General features: G+C 44.3%; 1 protein-coding gene across 2 annotated transcripts in view; it reads left to right on the plus strand.

Annotated features, from left to right (window-relative positions):
- Window positions 1-9,872: 9,872 nt before the first annotated feature.
- Window positions 9,873-16,220, plus strand: part of LOC144763842 (mitochondrial amidoxime-reducing component 1-like) — a 202,180-nt gene continuing 195,832 nt past the window's right edge. The window contains exon 1 of one of the 2 annotated variants that reach the window (XM_078649813.1): window positions 9,873-10,270. In XM_078649813.1, the coding sequence (XP_078505939.1) occupies window positions 10,008-10,270 (263 nt within the window). In that variant the 5' untranslated portion in view covers window positions 9,873-10,007. The remainder of the gene's footprint in view (window positions 10,271-16,220) is intronic. The other variant, XM_078649814.1, reaches the window with a different exon arrangement.

A 16,220-nucleotide genomic window follows, 5' to 3' on the forward strand; every position in this document is an offset into this window, starting at 1 on the left:
GGCCCATTTTCAAAGAGTATTTCACCGTGTTTTGGACAATGTGAGTCTTCTTCTCCTCCTGTCGCTATATCGCGACTGCCATTTTGTGTTTACATGCAGCGCTGAGGTGCCGATTTTCCCAGTTCATAATGGGTTGCTGTGGCTTTCTAAGACAGTTACTGCCTTTTTTCCTGCTTCCTTACTGCTCTGTGGGATAATTTGATGTGTTATGCACGTTTCCAGCGCTATTGACTCTGCCTGCAGTGAATGAAGATTTGTGGCGGCCATTTTGTGTTTTTCTTCCTCCTCACCGCATTTTTTGGACACCTCTACGTTGTTTCTCTACATGGGCAGGTCCAAAGGCTCCTTTCTCACAGTAACTGCGACAAAACATATTTTTATCAAAAACTCGAAGGTTTTTACTCAATTTTCTCGCCTACAAGACTCTCTTCCCCCGGCTGACGACAAGGCAGCTTCTGAAACTGTGTCGATATCTTCTGGGAAGTCTCTCACTAAACGCCTTAGGCAGAATTCATCTTCGCCACCGAAATCCTCTTCACCTGTCTCAATGGAGGTGTTATTGAAGGAAATTAGGGCACTGCGTCCCTTTATGGAGAACACCAATGCCAAATTGGAAGATACCAATGCTAAACTGCAAGTTCTCACTGACACTTGGTCTCAACTGGATAACAGAGTTACGGCAGTTGAACAGTCCATTTCCTCCATCACGGACACTTGCACTAAAATTTCCCCTCTCCAAGCTCAAGTCTCTCTGCTTCAACGTCACGTGGAGGAGTTGTAAAATCGCAATAGGCGTAATAATCTCCGTATTTACGGCCTTGAGGGGGGACAGGAGGGGTCTGACCCACTTACATTCTTTAAATCCTTTATTCCCAGCGTTCTTCGTATGCCAGAGGGCACTGTTCTTAACATCCAGAGAGCGCATAGACTGGGTCATCCAGCTTCATCTACTGCTCCCTCACCGAAACCTAGAGGGGTAATCCTATATTTCTTGGAGTACACGGATTTATTGAAGGTTCTTTCTGCTGCCAAATTCTCTCAACGTGTTACTTGGTCTGGATCCACTTTATTCTTCGCCCAGGACTACGCCAAGGCCACTGCGAACAGGAGGAAGGCCTTTCTCAACTTGAGACCTGCTCTTCGTGCGAAGGGCGCTCAATATGGTCTTTTCCACCCCTGCCTTTTTAAGGTTACTTTTAACAACAGGACCACTACTTACGAAGACCCGCTCCATCTCCAGAGTTTCATAAATGCTCATAATACCGAATCCATGGATGCTTCCTCCTCCAATGTTGGCTGATTCCCTTTTATATGTTCCTATTTTTGATTGTTGTCGCAGTATTCCAAGTCTTGTTGGTTGAATATTATATATTCTAACTCTCCCTATATCGTTCTTGTTTGACTTTGCTTGAATATTATATGTTCTAACTCTCCCTGCATCGTTCTTGTTTGACTTCGAGTTTTCATATTGTGTTTATATTTTCTCCCACAGCTTTTTCCCTTCCTTTATGTGGTGCCTCCCGGTCCTCCGTCTTGCCCGTTCCCGGTTGTGCCATTAATCCCGTCTGGCTCTTCCCCTCCCTTCGTATCCTTGGATACTTTCTTTGTAGGTATGTTCTTCTCTCTTGTTTTACTTTGGTTGTTTCTATGTAAGATGTACCCTTTACATATTTCTTTATCTCCTGCTTGTACTCTTTTTCTACCATTTTTGTCCTCCTCTCACACTATTTCTCCTTTTCCTTTCCTTCTTTTCCTCTATTCTATTTTTTCTTCTATTTTCCTCTTCTGCTGCCACCTCTCCCTCTCCCTTTTCTCCCTTCCGTTCTCATTTCTTTTCATCTCCGTTTCCATTTCCTTCTTCCTTCTTTCTTCTCTCAGATTCATTTTTTCTAGGTTATTGCATAAATTGGTTTCATGCTCGTTTATTGCATTGTATGCTTTTTTCTCTAGCATAGTTGTTTTTCATGAGTTACATTCCGAGTTATTTCATGGAATATTAAAGGATTGAACAATCCCATTAAAAGGCAACGAGTGCTTTTGCATTTGGCTAGACTGAAATCTGACATTGCCATGTTACAAGAGACTCACCTTTCTGATGTTGAAGCTGCTAAATTGCAACGTCTTTGGGTTGGTCATGTTTTTTCCTCTCCCGCTTCCGGGAAAAAAAATGGCGTTGCTATTCTAGTTCATAAAAAGTTTAATGTCTCTGTTACTCATCAAGAAATAGATTCTGATGGTCGATGGGTGTTCATCAAATTAACTGTTGATAATGTTCCTATTGTTATATTTAATGTATATGCTCCTGTTTCTGTTAATAATACCTTCTGGTCTTATATTTCAGATAAGCTACTTTTCATGACAATTATATTATTTTTGGTGGCGATTGCAATCAAGTCCATGACCCCATTCTCGACAGACATTCCCCTGTTAAAATTTGTTGCATCTAAAATGCACAACCAATTCACTTCCACCATTAGACGAAGCTCCCTGACTGATATTTGGAGACTCTGTCATCCCGATCTCCGAGAATATAGCTACTTCTCTCCTCCTCACAAAACTCAATCCCGTATTGATTATCTGTTTCTCAGTAAGTCCCTAACCCAACATGTTCTTTCCTCAGATATAGGTTCCATCCTGATTTCCGATCATGCCCCTGTAATAGTTGATTTTGATCTTATCCCTTTCTCTCCTCCTTCTGGAAGATGGCGTTTTAATAATTCCCTTCTCACTGATTCCAAATTCTCTGGCCAATTCAGTTCTTTCACAGATGATTTCTTTCATATTAATTCTATTCCTGAAACTTCTCCAACCATGATTTGGGACTCTTTCAAAGCTGCTGCTAGAGGCTTTATTATTAACTATGTTTCTCAAAAGAAAAAAAGCTTCGAGAAGCAGTCCTCTCTTCTTCTTGCCAAGATTAAAAAATTAGAGTACTCCTACTATCACTCTTCCACAGACTCATCTCTAAAGGACCTTCTCACCGCCAAGATCGCTTTCAATAAAATGTCTACTGATGCTGCGTCTTCCTATCTCTTAAAAAGTAGTGCCCGCTATTACGGAGGTCAAAACAAAATGGGGAAACTTTTGGCTAATTATTTGAAAGTTAGACAAGACAGGACCCGAATTACTTCCATCACTGATTCTTCTGGTACATCTCATTTCAAAGATGCCGACATCTTGCAGGAGTTTGTTACCTTCTATAAACAACTCTCTACTCCTGAATCTATTCCACTTCCTTCGGATCTGTCTTCTTATTTTCAATCACTCGTCCCTCCCCCATCTTCTCATGTTGACTTTCACTCTCTTGAAGCGAATGTAACTTTGGCAGAAATTTCTCACGCAGTCTCGGTCCTGAAGCATGGTAAAGCCCCTGGCCCGGATGGTTTCACCATTGAGTTCTATCAACACTTTTTAAAAATTCTCCTTCCCCATATGCTCCTCCTCTTTAATTCCTTTATTGCTAATGGTCTCTCTCAAGGTACATTTCAAGAAGCAATGATATGTCTTATCCCTAAAGAAGGTAAGGACCCTGCTTTCTGCAAAAATTACCACCCCATTTCCCTTGTAAATACTGATTATAAAATCTTTGCCAAAATGCTAGCTTTACGTATTGACCCTATTCTTCCTGAACTCATTGGCCCTGAGCAATCGGGCTTCGTCAAAGGGCGTCTTTCTTCTGATAACTCTTGGGTTTTCTTTAATATTCTTAGCAAGGCTTCTTCTTTTAACTCTCCTCTTGCGGCTATAACCCTGGATGCCGAGAAGGCGTTTCATAGGATTCGTTGGGATTTTATGTTTCACGCTCTTACCTGGATTGATTTCCCCCCCAAGCTAATTTCCCTTATTTCTCTCTTGTACTCCGGTCCTAAAGCATCCCTTTTTGCTAATGGGAAAATTTCTGATTATTTTTCTCTTTCCAGAGGTGTTCGTCAGGGCTGTCCTTTATCTCCCCTTTTGTTTATTGTGGCCCTTGAACCTTTTCTCACTAGGATACGTCAAGACTCCCAAATTACTGGTTACAATCCTGGCCCCAATCAGGTTAAGTTATCTGTATATGCAGATGACATTCTTTTGTATTGCTCTAACTCTGAATCTTCCATCCCTTCTTTTCTCTGCCAGGTTGATGCGTTCTCTTTAGTTTCGGGTTACCGCCTTAATCGGGATAAATGCGAAGTTCTGCCTCTTAATATTTTATGTCTCAAACATTATTTTGACCATACTGGCTTCTCCTGGCAGCCAACCAAAGTAAAGTATTTAGGCTTATGGTTTTCCCTTACTATTTCCGGCACTCTGAAAGCTAATTTTGACTACATTAAGAAAAAGTTATCAGACTCTATCTCCAGGTGGCATCCTCTTTTCCTTTCCTGTTGGGGGAGATTAGACTCCATTAAAATGATGCTGGCCCCTATTATTTTATACTCTCTATCTATGATCCCTGTTCGGATACCTTCATATTATTTTAAAAGTCTGGACTCCGTTCTATCCAAATTTCTTTGGAAGAACAAGCCCTCCCGCATTGCCTTATCCTCGCTTAAAAAGGATAAATCTAATGGTGGTCTTAAGTTCCCTGATTTCAAATCTTATCACTATTCCTTTATTCTTAAACAAGCCTCTCATTGGTTGTCTACTGATCTCCCTACTTATCCTCCAGTCTGGTTATCTTTGGAAAAATCTCTGATCTCACCTTTTGACTTTCCTGAGTTTCTGACTTTTTCTGCTACACCATCCCTCTTACGTTCTCCCATCATTGCTCATTCTCATCATGAAATGAAATGAAAACAGCACTTTTATAGCGCATGGCTACCCGGAGGCATCCCAGCGCTTGCAGCTACAGAAGTGAATCAGAAAAGATGGATTAATTGATAGGAAAAAGCCAGGTTTTTATTTTCTTACGGAAAACGAGATGATTGGGCTCCTGTCGAAGGGAGAGGGGCAGAGAGTTCCACAGCCTCGCGGTGTTGTGGGAAAAGAGGCGACCACCCGTGCGGGCCTTATTAATTCTGCTAACTTGAGCCAAGTTCTGGTCGTTGGAGCGAAGATTTCTGGAGGCCTTGTGCCTTTTAATTAGGTTGGCCAAGATGGGAGGGCCATTGACCTGAAGGTTTCTATGGGCAATGCAGAGGGCCTTAAAGTGTACCCGTTCTTTTATGGGTAACCAATGAAGAGATCTCAGAGCTGGTTTGGCTGAAGAGCGAGGATTGGTGTTTGTCAGCAATCTGGCGGCGGAGTTCTGCACCACCTGGAGTTTTTGGATTACGGAGATCGGGGCTCCCAAGTAGAGCGCGTTGCCGTAATCCAACCTTGATAGAATCATGGCCTGGATCAGAATTTTTTGGGATTTTTCGGGCAGTTGAGGGAGGATTTTGCGAGTGGATTTAAGCAACCCAAAGCAAGTGGCCGCGGTGTTTCTGGCTTGTACTTTGAAAGTAAGGTTATCATCTAGCCAGAAGCCCAGGCTTTTGATCGCTTTTTTTGGGGTTGGGCTGGCACCCATGGATGGGGGCCACAGCGTCGGGGAATTGAACGAGGCCTTCCTTCCCAGTAGCATCAGTTCAGTTTTTTGACTGTTTAATTTTAGCTGGGACTGGCCCATCCACTTTGATACCTCTTCGAGGCAACTGCTCAGACTAGGGTGCGATGACTCAGCCTGATTGAGGGACACTACAAGCTGAGTATCATCAGCATAGCTGATGAATTCGATTCCAAAAGGGGCCACAATCTTAGCAAGGGGGGCCATGTAAACGTTAAAAAGTGTGGGGCTAAGGGAGGAGCCCTGAGGAACCCCACACTGCAGGGGGAATGGTGAAGAGTGACAATCTCCTTCAAATACTTTGAAAAATCTGTCCCTAAGGAAAGATTCGAGCCAGGAAAGAGCTTTTCCGAGACTCCAGTTTCTTTAAGGCGGGACAGGAGGATACGGTGGCTAACCGTATCGAAGGCAGCACTGAGGTCTAGGAGGATGATGGCCACGTTGCCACCCGTGTCCATTATCCTCCTAGACTCTTCTACCACCTTGAGTAGTGCCTTCTCCGTCCCTTGACCCGGGCGAAAGCCAGTCTGGGAGGGATGAAGTGAGTTAGAGGTCTCCAGAAATGATGACAGTTGCTGATTGATAAATTTTTCGGCTAGTTTACTAATGGCCGGGAGAAGGGAAATGGGCCGGTAATTGGATAGGTCTCCGGGGTCCAAGTTTGATTTCTTCAACAGAGGTTTGACCATGGCTATTTTCCAGTCCAAAGGGACTGTACCTGTTTCAATTGAAAGATTGATCAGGTTGATAACTGGAGACTCTAAGATGGGCATAACTAGCTTCAGGGTGTTAATGGGAGCAGGGTCGAGAGGAGAACCACTTTTGATTGAGTTAAGGAGGGAGGATAAGTGTTCTTTAGTGAGCAGGGTGAATGAAGAAAGCCCGGGGGTGGAACTGAGAGGGAGAAGACCAGATGTAGCGGGAAGGTCGGGGCTAGAGACAGGAGGGAGGGCCAATAGAATGTTTTGAATTTTTGTGTGGAAGAAGAGTGCCAATTCTTCACAGCGAGATTCAGATGCTTGTTGGACCGACGGAGGATCAGGGGGTTTCAGCAGGCTTTTCACAATTTTAAAAATCTCTTTGGTTGAGCTAGAGGAGGTGATGATTTTTTCGGCATAAAAAGATAATTTTGTTGCCTTTAGCACGGATTTATAGGCTTTAATTGAGGCTCTATATTTGACTTTTGTCTCTGTGTTGAAGTCTTTCCTCCATAGTCTCTCAACTTTTTTGCAGTTCTGTTTGAGTTTACGGAGCTCAGGACTGAACCAAGGATGATTGACGGGGCCCCTTTTTTGTACTGTGGATTTTCTTGGTAGGGTGGCGTCTAGTGAGTTCTCAATCCACTGGTTAAACTCTGTATTCGCTGTATTCATGTCAGGGTTAACGGGCGGTAGAGTGGATTTTAGTTCTTCTGCCCAGTCGATAGTCTTGAGCTTGGACCAGTGTCTAGTCTTTTTGATAGTAAAAGATTTTGCTGGGGCTGAGGGGGAATGTTCCATGCGAAAGGTATGATGAAGTGATCTGACCACGGTAAAGGATTAGGATGTGAAGTGGTGAGATCGATTAAATTAGAAAAAATGGGGTCAAGCAAATGACCCTTTATATGAGTAGGCTGATGATTTTTAAGAGGCATGTTGCACGTCTCTAGGTCTTGAAACGAGGTCCGCCGCTATCATGTCAAGAGGGTCATCAAAATGGAGATTCAAGTCTCCCAATATAGTAAAGTTGGAGGCTGAGCTGGCAAGATTTACGACGGTTTCCAATAATGACTGATGAAATTGTCCTAAAGATCTCGGGGGCGGTAAATTAAGAGCCCCGTGAAGGAGGCAGAGGATGATAGGGTTATCGAGAAGTGGACGTTTTCACAGTCCAGTACGGGACTGCATAGGAGGCAGCAGACTAGATGGTCCTTATAAAGGATAGCAATCCCGCCACCTATATTTCCTGATTGATCCAGGTGTTGAAATAGATAGCCCGGGGATAGGGACTGGACAATATCTGGGCCAGAACAGGGTCTTAGCCATGTTTCCGTGAGAAACAGTAGATCCAGTGCTGAGTCTTGTAGTAGGAAGGAGATCTCCGAGGCATGTTTGGGCAGGGAACGACAATTTAAGAGGGCCATCTTAAGCGTATGGGGTTGTTTCTGCCTGATCTCTGGAGTTTTGAGTAGATGAAAAGAGCAGTGTTGGCAACAGTGTTGATTGAGCGAAGGATCTAACGAATGATTGCACGGGGAAGGGAGGGTAGTGACCTGATTCAACTGTAGAAGGTGAGGCCGGGGATATGTGGTAAAACCGGGGAAACATGTGACAGGGGGGCAGGGCCCTGGGCGCGTCCGGGGGCGCAGACGGGCAGGACTCTGGCATGACTCCGTCGTGAGTCAGGCGTGTCCGCAGCGCGGAGAAGGGCCGTCCTATTTATCAGACACTAGAGCGCACCTCAGCGCTTTGTCACCCCCAAGATGGCCGCTTTGGAGGCTTCAGATCCCGGTCCCACACCCTCAGCGTCGATCCTCAGCTGAGAGTGGGTGCAGGGAGCAGAGAGATGGTGCTACACTGATCTGGTACGAAAAACGCTTTTTATTCAAGCGCAATGTCAATACCCCTACAAACAATAAACCGCTTTTTAATCAAGCGCTGCACTGGTGACAGTAATTTAATAAGAGTTGCGAGGATAAAATGCTTTTTAAATCAAGCGCTGCACTAGTAACAATATTTTAAAAAGGGTTACGAGGAGTAAGAGAGAACCTCCCGGCTTCCGCCTCAGGAGGGTGAAAACAGAATAGTAGCTTCTTTTGGCTCCATTATTATCCTCCTCGTATCCCTCCCGTGCTTCTCTCCATCAACAATCTATTTGGCACAATAAATTACTTCAAATCAAGAATCGTTCCTTTTTCTGGAATTCTTGGAAATCCAGAGGACTGATGTGGATCTCCCAACTCCTTCATAACGATGCTCCCCTAACCTTTGCTGATCTCCAGTCTCAATTTCACCTTCCTAATTCTGCACGGAAACAATATGATCTTTTGCGTCCTGCTCTTCTGCTTTACTTTCCATCTCTTCCTCCCTCCCATGATCTGCCTCCCCTCTGTAACACTCTCTCCTCGCTATTGTATTCCTCTCCTTCGGCATCTCGCATTTAAAATTCTTTGTTAAAATCTCCTATGCGTCTTAAAACGAAGACTGAATTGGCTTGGGAACAAGACTTATCAGTATCTTGGCCTATCTCTTTATGGGATAAATTGTGGTTAAAAATTCACAAAACTTCCAGAGCTGCCAACAACACTCAAACGTTATGTTATGTATATCAACGACTGCTGCTTTCTCCGGTTAAACTGGCTTCCTTCTCTTCTGATCTTTCACCTACCTGCTGGTCCCGCCCTTGTATTCATGCTGATTTGCCCCATATGATATTTCACTGTCCCAATATCACCACTTTTTGGCACTCAGTTTGGTCCCGCATAAATACTATTTTAATATACAACTCCCCTTTTCCCCTTCTAATATCCTATTAGGTTCCTTGTCCCCTAATCTTCCTCAGCACCCTTCTCATTTTAAACTACTAGATTTATGTTTAGCAGTTGCCCTTCACCTGATTACCTCCAATTGGAAGGATTCCTCAAACGTCAGTTACTCCGCTTGGTGGAATGCAATTTGCTTTAATCATAGGCTTGATACCAACTATGTTACCCCTATTTCCCTGGCTGTTAAGAGAGATTTATTGTGGATTCCTCTTACCACATACTTATCCACTTGTACCCCTTCCAATCCCACCGCCATTACAAATCTCGCCGCTGGCTCTGAAGAAGTCCGCAAAGCTCCTTGAATTTTCCGCTTGTTGTCTTTTTCAAGATCCTTTCTTTTGTATCTTTGCCAGATGTATTTTATTGCTTTTACTTTATTTTCACTTCATATTGCTTTTATGCATACAATGTATACCTTGCTTTTGTTTTTTGAACTTGCCTTTTTTCTTTCACTTAGAATAAGTGTTTATTGATTCCATTTTACTATATATTTGCTTTATGCCCAGTTGTTTCTACATATATTGTTTTTTACCCTTTGGATGCACTGTTATATTCTCCTATTTTGCTTGGTTTCAATAAACTTGAACTTAAAAAAAAAATCTAGGACAAGTACCAGAATGCAAGGAAGAAACCTGCACAGAGTGGTCTGCTCATGCATGGACCGAGTGCTCTTGAGCTCTGCTACTTGTCTTGGTACGAAAATTGAGCATCGAAACAGTTAATGGAAAGGCAAGGGCATGATTTGGGACTTGTTGTGTCAGACCTTGTGAACTAAAAACTGTATTCAGTGTTTGCTTTACAGCGTTATCAAAATGATTTACAGCGTTATCAAAATTATTGTAACTGCCAAGTGAACTTCCTCCTCGTGCTCAGCGCAATAACTGGTCATTGCACAACCCTCTGTGCTTAGTGTTGCACGAGCGGCCTGCGGTGACCTTGTTCCAGGCTGAGGCAATGGCGGCCGGACCCGGACTCCTGGCTGCCGGCGGGCAGCTGCTCTCTCGGCACCGGACCGCCGTCCTCTGCGCGGCGGCGCTCGGGGTGGGCCTGGCCGCAGCCTGGCTCTGGAAGAGCCGGCGCAGGAGCAGAAGGGAGCGGCGGCAGGTCGGGGTGGTCTCACAGCTCTTTATTTACCCCGTCAAGTCCTTCAGAGGGGTCGCCCTGGAGGAAGCCGAGTGCACCAAACTGGGCTTGAAGCACGGAGAGCTCCGGGACAGGTATCACCATTGTTTTGTGCAAAAACATTTAAGCAATGTTAGGGCCCATATTAGGTGGAGGAAAGCGCGAAGGGTTTTTTCCCTTTGCATTTTCCTGTTTTTTATTTTCTACTTTTCTCTTCCAAACCTCGTTGCCCTGTGGTCTATTGTCAGTCACGCATGACAGTTTCAGGCTGTCCGGGATTTTCAGGCAATAGCACATTGCATGCTTGGATTGCCATTCTCCTTTTACCAGAGCTAAGAGTACTTCTTAAAAAATACCAGAATACAAAGCATTGCTCACTAAAATGCCAGGACTGCAGAAAGTGCCACCTGGTGGGAGGGGCCACCTGCAGGCCGCAGTAATGCAGGACTACAAGCACCAGCCATTCAATGGAAGCATGCATTGCCAATGCCAGTAGGTCGGATCTTCATGGTGTTGTGCTTGGAAACACATGCATGCACAGCAGTGCGTAGGCTCTTTGGGCTGTGTCGGTGGGTAACCTTCTGCCTGGCTCCATCAACTGAGGGGAAAAACGGGGAGGTTATAAAAGGTCAAGAAAGAGGCTGTCTACAGAAGGGTGAGGCAACCATAGACTGCACATTTCTACATGCCTGTGTTTAAATGAGCACATTAAAGCAAGTCTTATTAGCTTTGCCAGTGCTTGTTTGCTTGTTTTCTCTCTCAGTATGACTTAGCAGCTTGGATGGACTGTGCCTATTGGAGCAGCCTAACACATATAAAGGTGTGCTGTGCCCTCTGGCCACACTATAACTAGGGCTCATCAAAGTGTCCTGTCTGTGGTTAGTAGTAATTATCATGGGTGTGGACATGAAATGTAATTTGAGAGCATGTCAAAACCTCACCCATCGGAAGTGGCATGTTTCACATTGGGTTGTCAGTTAAAGGAAAGGGGTGTGGCGCAGCGGCCAGGGCGCCTGACTCCGGACGACGGGGTTCCGGGTTGGTCCCCGGTACCTCATCCCCGGTGCCTGCGGCAGGTTAGGCCAGCGCCATGTGACTGTGGTCAATAGCTCACTTAATCTTCCAGACGGCCCCCAGCGCTGTGACACCCTCGGGTAATTGTGCGCTTTACAAATGATGGATTTTATTTAATTTCTCAGTCAGTGTGACATGTTGCGTCCTGTACTACCACTCAAGTCTGTCGAAAAAGTGCACTTGTAAACATATACTGTAGTTGTACCTACATTCTGTCATCCATAGGCACTCCTATAGCTAAAATTGTGTAGGAGTGGGATACAGAACTTTTATTTTCTATAATTTTGCTTCATTCCATAGCATACTCTACCAAGTGAGGTTGGCGTGCTTTATAATGGAGGCAGTGCTCCGTTGTTTACACTAATTTCATGGTGCTTTAACTTTAAAACACACTAGAGGAGACCGATTGTTTCAGGTTACATTACCACCAATGTGCTAACAATAAGAACAGAACTGATGAGACAGAATGTCTCAGGTTACATTGATGCACCAGCGACAGGATCCTGAAAAGGGCTGGGCATAACTGGAGTAATTCTCTATAGTGTAAATACTCACAATTACAGAAAAGTTATTCGTAATTATGTGCAATTATGTGAGAAGTGTGGTCCAGCATTTAGTACTATTTTCTTAGTACAAAATACACTCTCACGTTAAAAATCAGCCCAATTTTGAGCTAAGAAAATAGCACAAAATACTACAGCCGTAGCCAGCAGCTGCTTGCTCTCTCTAAATTCCTTGTTCATGAGCTCCTGGCGTAGGATTTTTGCCCCAAATTGCTCTTAATTACTCAAGCTGGCTTAATCAAGTAATTATGCATCACAAGGAATTTGTAATTACTGAAATTACTTTGATTACACTGGTGTAATTAAAAGTTCACAGAGGCATGATCCTGTACAGTCATACTGTGCCTATGGACTGCACTAGAGATTGGTGACTCCTTTTACCTTAGAGTGGCAGAGAACGAATATCTGGTTAGTAGTCATGTGTGACCATTCAGGGCATAGTACTCGTGCAGCAGGAAGGGAGCAAGGGAAAGTGTAAAGCGGTTGGACAGATCAACTCTAGGGAAAGGGTAATACGTGGGAAGAGGAGGCCAAGAGGCATAATTGGAGCAGCTTTTAGCAGAACTCTGGGAGAAGGAGGTAGGAGTAAAAGTGGAGATGATAGTTGTGAGGGAGAATCTTGGGATGAACTTTAGTGGAGCCAGCTTCAGGGAAAAAAAGGTAGCGACAGGGAAAGGTGACATAGAAGTGCAAGAATGAAGTGATAGGTTGTGGTGTAGGACAAAGAAGGTGTATAGTGGTAAGAGTAGGGAAGAGACAGAATAGTAAAGAGAGGAGACTAAAGGGGAGAAGTGTCGAAGGATAGCTAGGACAGAACAAGGTGGAGGAAAGGGCAAAGCTATGGCAAGATTGGTAGACAGAACATTGGAAAGATTTGATTGGAGAAAAGGTCAGAGGTCTAGGAGAAAGAATAGAAAATGCGAAAGGGAATGGGTCCTGGTTAGCTCCTAATGCAGCTTTTGTAGGAAAAGAACAGGTTTAAGTTGCTAGTGAGATGTCAGTAGGTCATCTTAGCATCTCATTTCAGCTGAAAGTGAGTCCTAGAGAAATGGATCTATTCCAGAAAAAGACTGGGAGCTGACAGGATGGGCTTTTAGGATTTTTAGATTTTAGACGGAGGACATCTTTGCTTCTCAGTTTTTTTTTTCTCCAGACATTTTAAGGTAGAGTTTAGGTAATCTTGGTGGACATAGTGAATGTTTATGGATGTTAAACAGGCAATTTAGAATTTGATTCTGGCCTCTAGTGGAAACTAATTTAGCTGTTTTAGAACCTTTGTTAGGACTCCCCTGCTACAAGTCCAAACCCAAACCGGAGTGTGTTGTGAGCCCTCTGTTTTAGTTGATTTCACCCGGAACACATTCATAAGGACATCAGCAAAGAGGTTTAATGATCACAATAAGTTATATCAGAATAGCATTATGACTTAAGCGGTATAGTATTAGCATAGGAATCTCCCTACTCCAACATCTGCTGTTGTGATCTGCAGAAATATGAAGAAACAGAAGTAGACTCAGTCAGCCAAACACTACTCTTGTTGCACATCAGCATAGTCAGAATTACAAGATTAACTTAACTGGCAACACAATTTGTTAAAAATCTTCTTAGAATGCAGTTACGTGCTGTGCATGAGGTTGATTTCCTCAGAAAGAAGGGAAGATAAAATGATCCCAATCCAAGCAAACGTTGCAGGTCCCGGTGCTTAATTCGTAAAAAAAAGACAACTAGTACCGGTCCCTCATCAGGAGGCCACTGCAGCTTGCACCAGACATTGCCCCTGCCAGCCTTGCCAATGGTAGTACCAACACAATTACTAATCATAACACTCCTACAAGTGTGACAACTCAGCCTATTCCAGGCCCCTAAAGCTATAATAATGACTCTGGCGGCATTCAATAGTTATTAGGTTTCACCTGCACAGCACTTGCGCTGTGCTTGTGAAATCTATTGTCTTTAATATAAACTTCAAAGGGGCTTACATCGCGCCTCCTCTCTTTCCTGACTTTTCATTGGTTCATGTGCTTGTCACTTACTTTTCCTCTATTTCTATTGGCTGTATCATATTTTTCTGCATTTACCAATGCTTGTTCCTCTGCTGCGTCTCTTCTCAGTTTTCTGTAGCCAAAATGCTGTTAGGATCCCCTTTGGTGTAACTATTTATTTTATAAAGTTTTGCCTCTTTCTGCTTTTTTGTCTTGCAGCAGATTTTTATAGCACAACGTATCACCGGAGAGATTATGTAATTTGCCCAGAATCACAGGATGTTGCGCCACCGAAACTCATACTGTTATCCCCAGCTCTCGAGTCTGCCACTCTGGCAGCAGTGCCACATCCTCTCCACTCTGTGATACCTGTTTAATGAGTCGTCAGTCCTGTTAACATTGACATGTTTTCAAACTCAGCTAAACACTCAGTGCTTTTTGTACTCAAACGGTTTCTCTAAAACATGGACCCATACCCACTGTCAGACGTTTCTTCTTATTTACCCTTTTAACCTATTTCCACCCTAGTGACAGCTCTCCTTTGCGACCTGATACAGTCACACACATATAGGAAGGTCGGCACACGCCTCACTCAGCTCTAACAGCAGGGCGCGCAGTTCTTTTGAATAGCATCGCATTTTATTACAACTATGATGAGCGTCTTCACACAGACAGCTCCAATTAGATAGAAGATTGCCAGCCCCCGGGGAAAGTAGGGTTGCAGACCAGTCTTCCCCCGGGGTGTTTGCGCAATGTAGGTGGAAGTACAAGCTGTTAGGGGGTCAAGGGGTGGGTTTAAGGGAAGGGTAAAGGAGAGGGATATAGGGGTGCAGGGGAGGTGGGCTCTGCCTCTTCCTGCACCCGGCACCATTGGGGAGTGTACAAGTAGTTTTGGAAGTGTTGCTTAGTTAGGCCAAGATGTTTTTCCATGAGCCAATCCGCCGATTGTTAGGGGCAGGTTAGCGCGTCTATCAGACTAGGTGTAGCAGGGTTTTTTCCCCTTCCCTTACCGGGTGGTGCAGCATGGCTGGGCCCGATGAGGCAGTCGCCCGGGCTGCTTTGCAGGTGATGGGCCAGGTGGGCCGTGAAGACCTTTTATGGCCTAGAGTGCTCGATCAAGCATGGGTTGGGATGGCCCGTACCTCGCGGTCATCATCGGCCGGAATAGCTGCAGCGGTGGTGGCATGCCTTGAAGAGCCACCCCTGGAAAAGAGAGGTATGTTGGGCAGGGGGAGGAGCCAAGCAAAGAAGGAGCTCACAAAGCCAGGGGGCAGGTGTCATAGCCTCGCCGCCTAACTTTCAGCTGTGCAGCCTCTCCCAGCTCGCTGCGGCAGGAGGTGGGGCATAAAGGAGGCTTCCCTGTGCTGCCAATATAAAAAACAAGGGGACCCGTCTAGGTAGTTGAGGACCTCAGGTAGTTAGTGATTTTTGAAAAGAAAAAGGTCCTAAACTTTTTTGATGCAATGCAAAACAATGAGTCTGTGCTCATTGTTTTGCATTGCATCAAAAAAGTTTAGGACCTTTGTCTTTTCAAAAATCCCTGTGCTGCAGCGCGAATGTGGCTGGGGAGTTACCTGAGCTCAGACTGAGCCAATGAAGAGGGCAAGGTGTCACTACACGGTTGCATGTTTCTTTAATGAGCAATGGAATTATACTATGTAATAGAACTTTATTGAAGGGTGTTCTGGGATTGTAGAATGTCATGATTCAATTTACTGTTACCTGTATGATCTGCTGCATGCACTTTTATCTCCTGAACTACGAGTCAAATAAATACGTTGTACCAATTCCTGGATGTCATATTATTGATGAAGAGGTCACTACAGATTGGCAACGAGATGGGCACAACTTGTAATCAACCTCCACTACGATTTCTTCTATTTTGAAAATTCACCGTTTCATCTACATGTTCACTCTCAACTCTAATCGTGAGTAATTCAAAGAATTATGAATTTTGAAGCACCCTTGACCCTTGAGACTTTATTTTCCTAATTCGTTGGTGGATAATTACAATGTTGTAGCTCCAACGTTATCGTTTTGATCTTCTGAACTCAATTTGAAGCCCTCGCGTGTATTTCTACAATTAACTGTTTTGAAAGAGGAGAGGTGGAAGAACTACAGCATACTTTGATGAAAGCCTCATCATTTTGGGGAAATATTTCCTGGCTTTACTTTCCAGCGTGCGATTCGACTTATTAGCGTTGTGCGTTTTTTAAAAAAAAAAAAAGCATTTAACGCTTACCGAGTGCCGCGTTCTCACCCTCGCTCTTCACAGCTTCATGCGCGCAGCAACGTCATTTTGGACAATTGAATCCTACTCGCGCATCCATCCATCGCATCAAAGCGCGCCTACGTGTGTTTCTTCAACGTCGCAAACGTCATCACGCTCTTCACCGCCATCTTGTGGTTACTAGGACAACAAAACC

The sequence above is a fragment of the Lissotriton helveticus genome, chromosome 6, assembly GCF_964261635.1.
Source record: "Lissotriton helveticus chromosome 6, aLisHel1.1, whole genome shotgun sequence".
Classification (NCBI taxonomy): domain Eukaryota; kingdom Metazoa; phylum Chordata; class Amphibia; order Caudata; family Salamandridae; genus Lissotriton; species Lissotriton helveticus.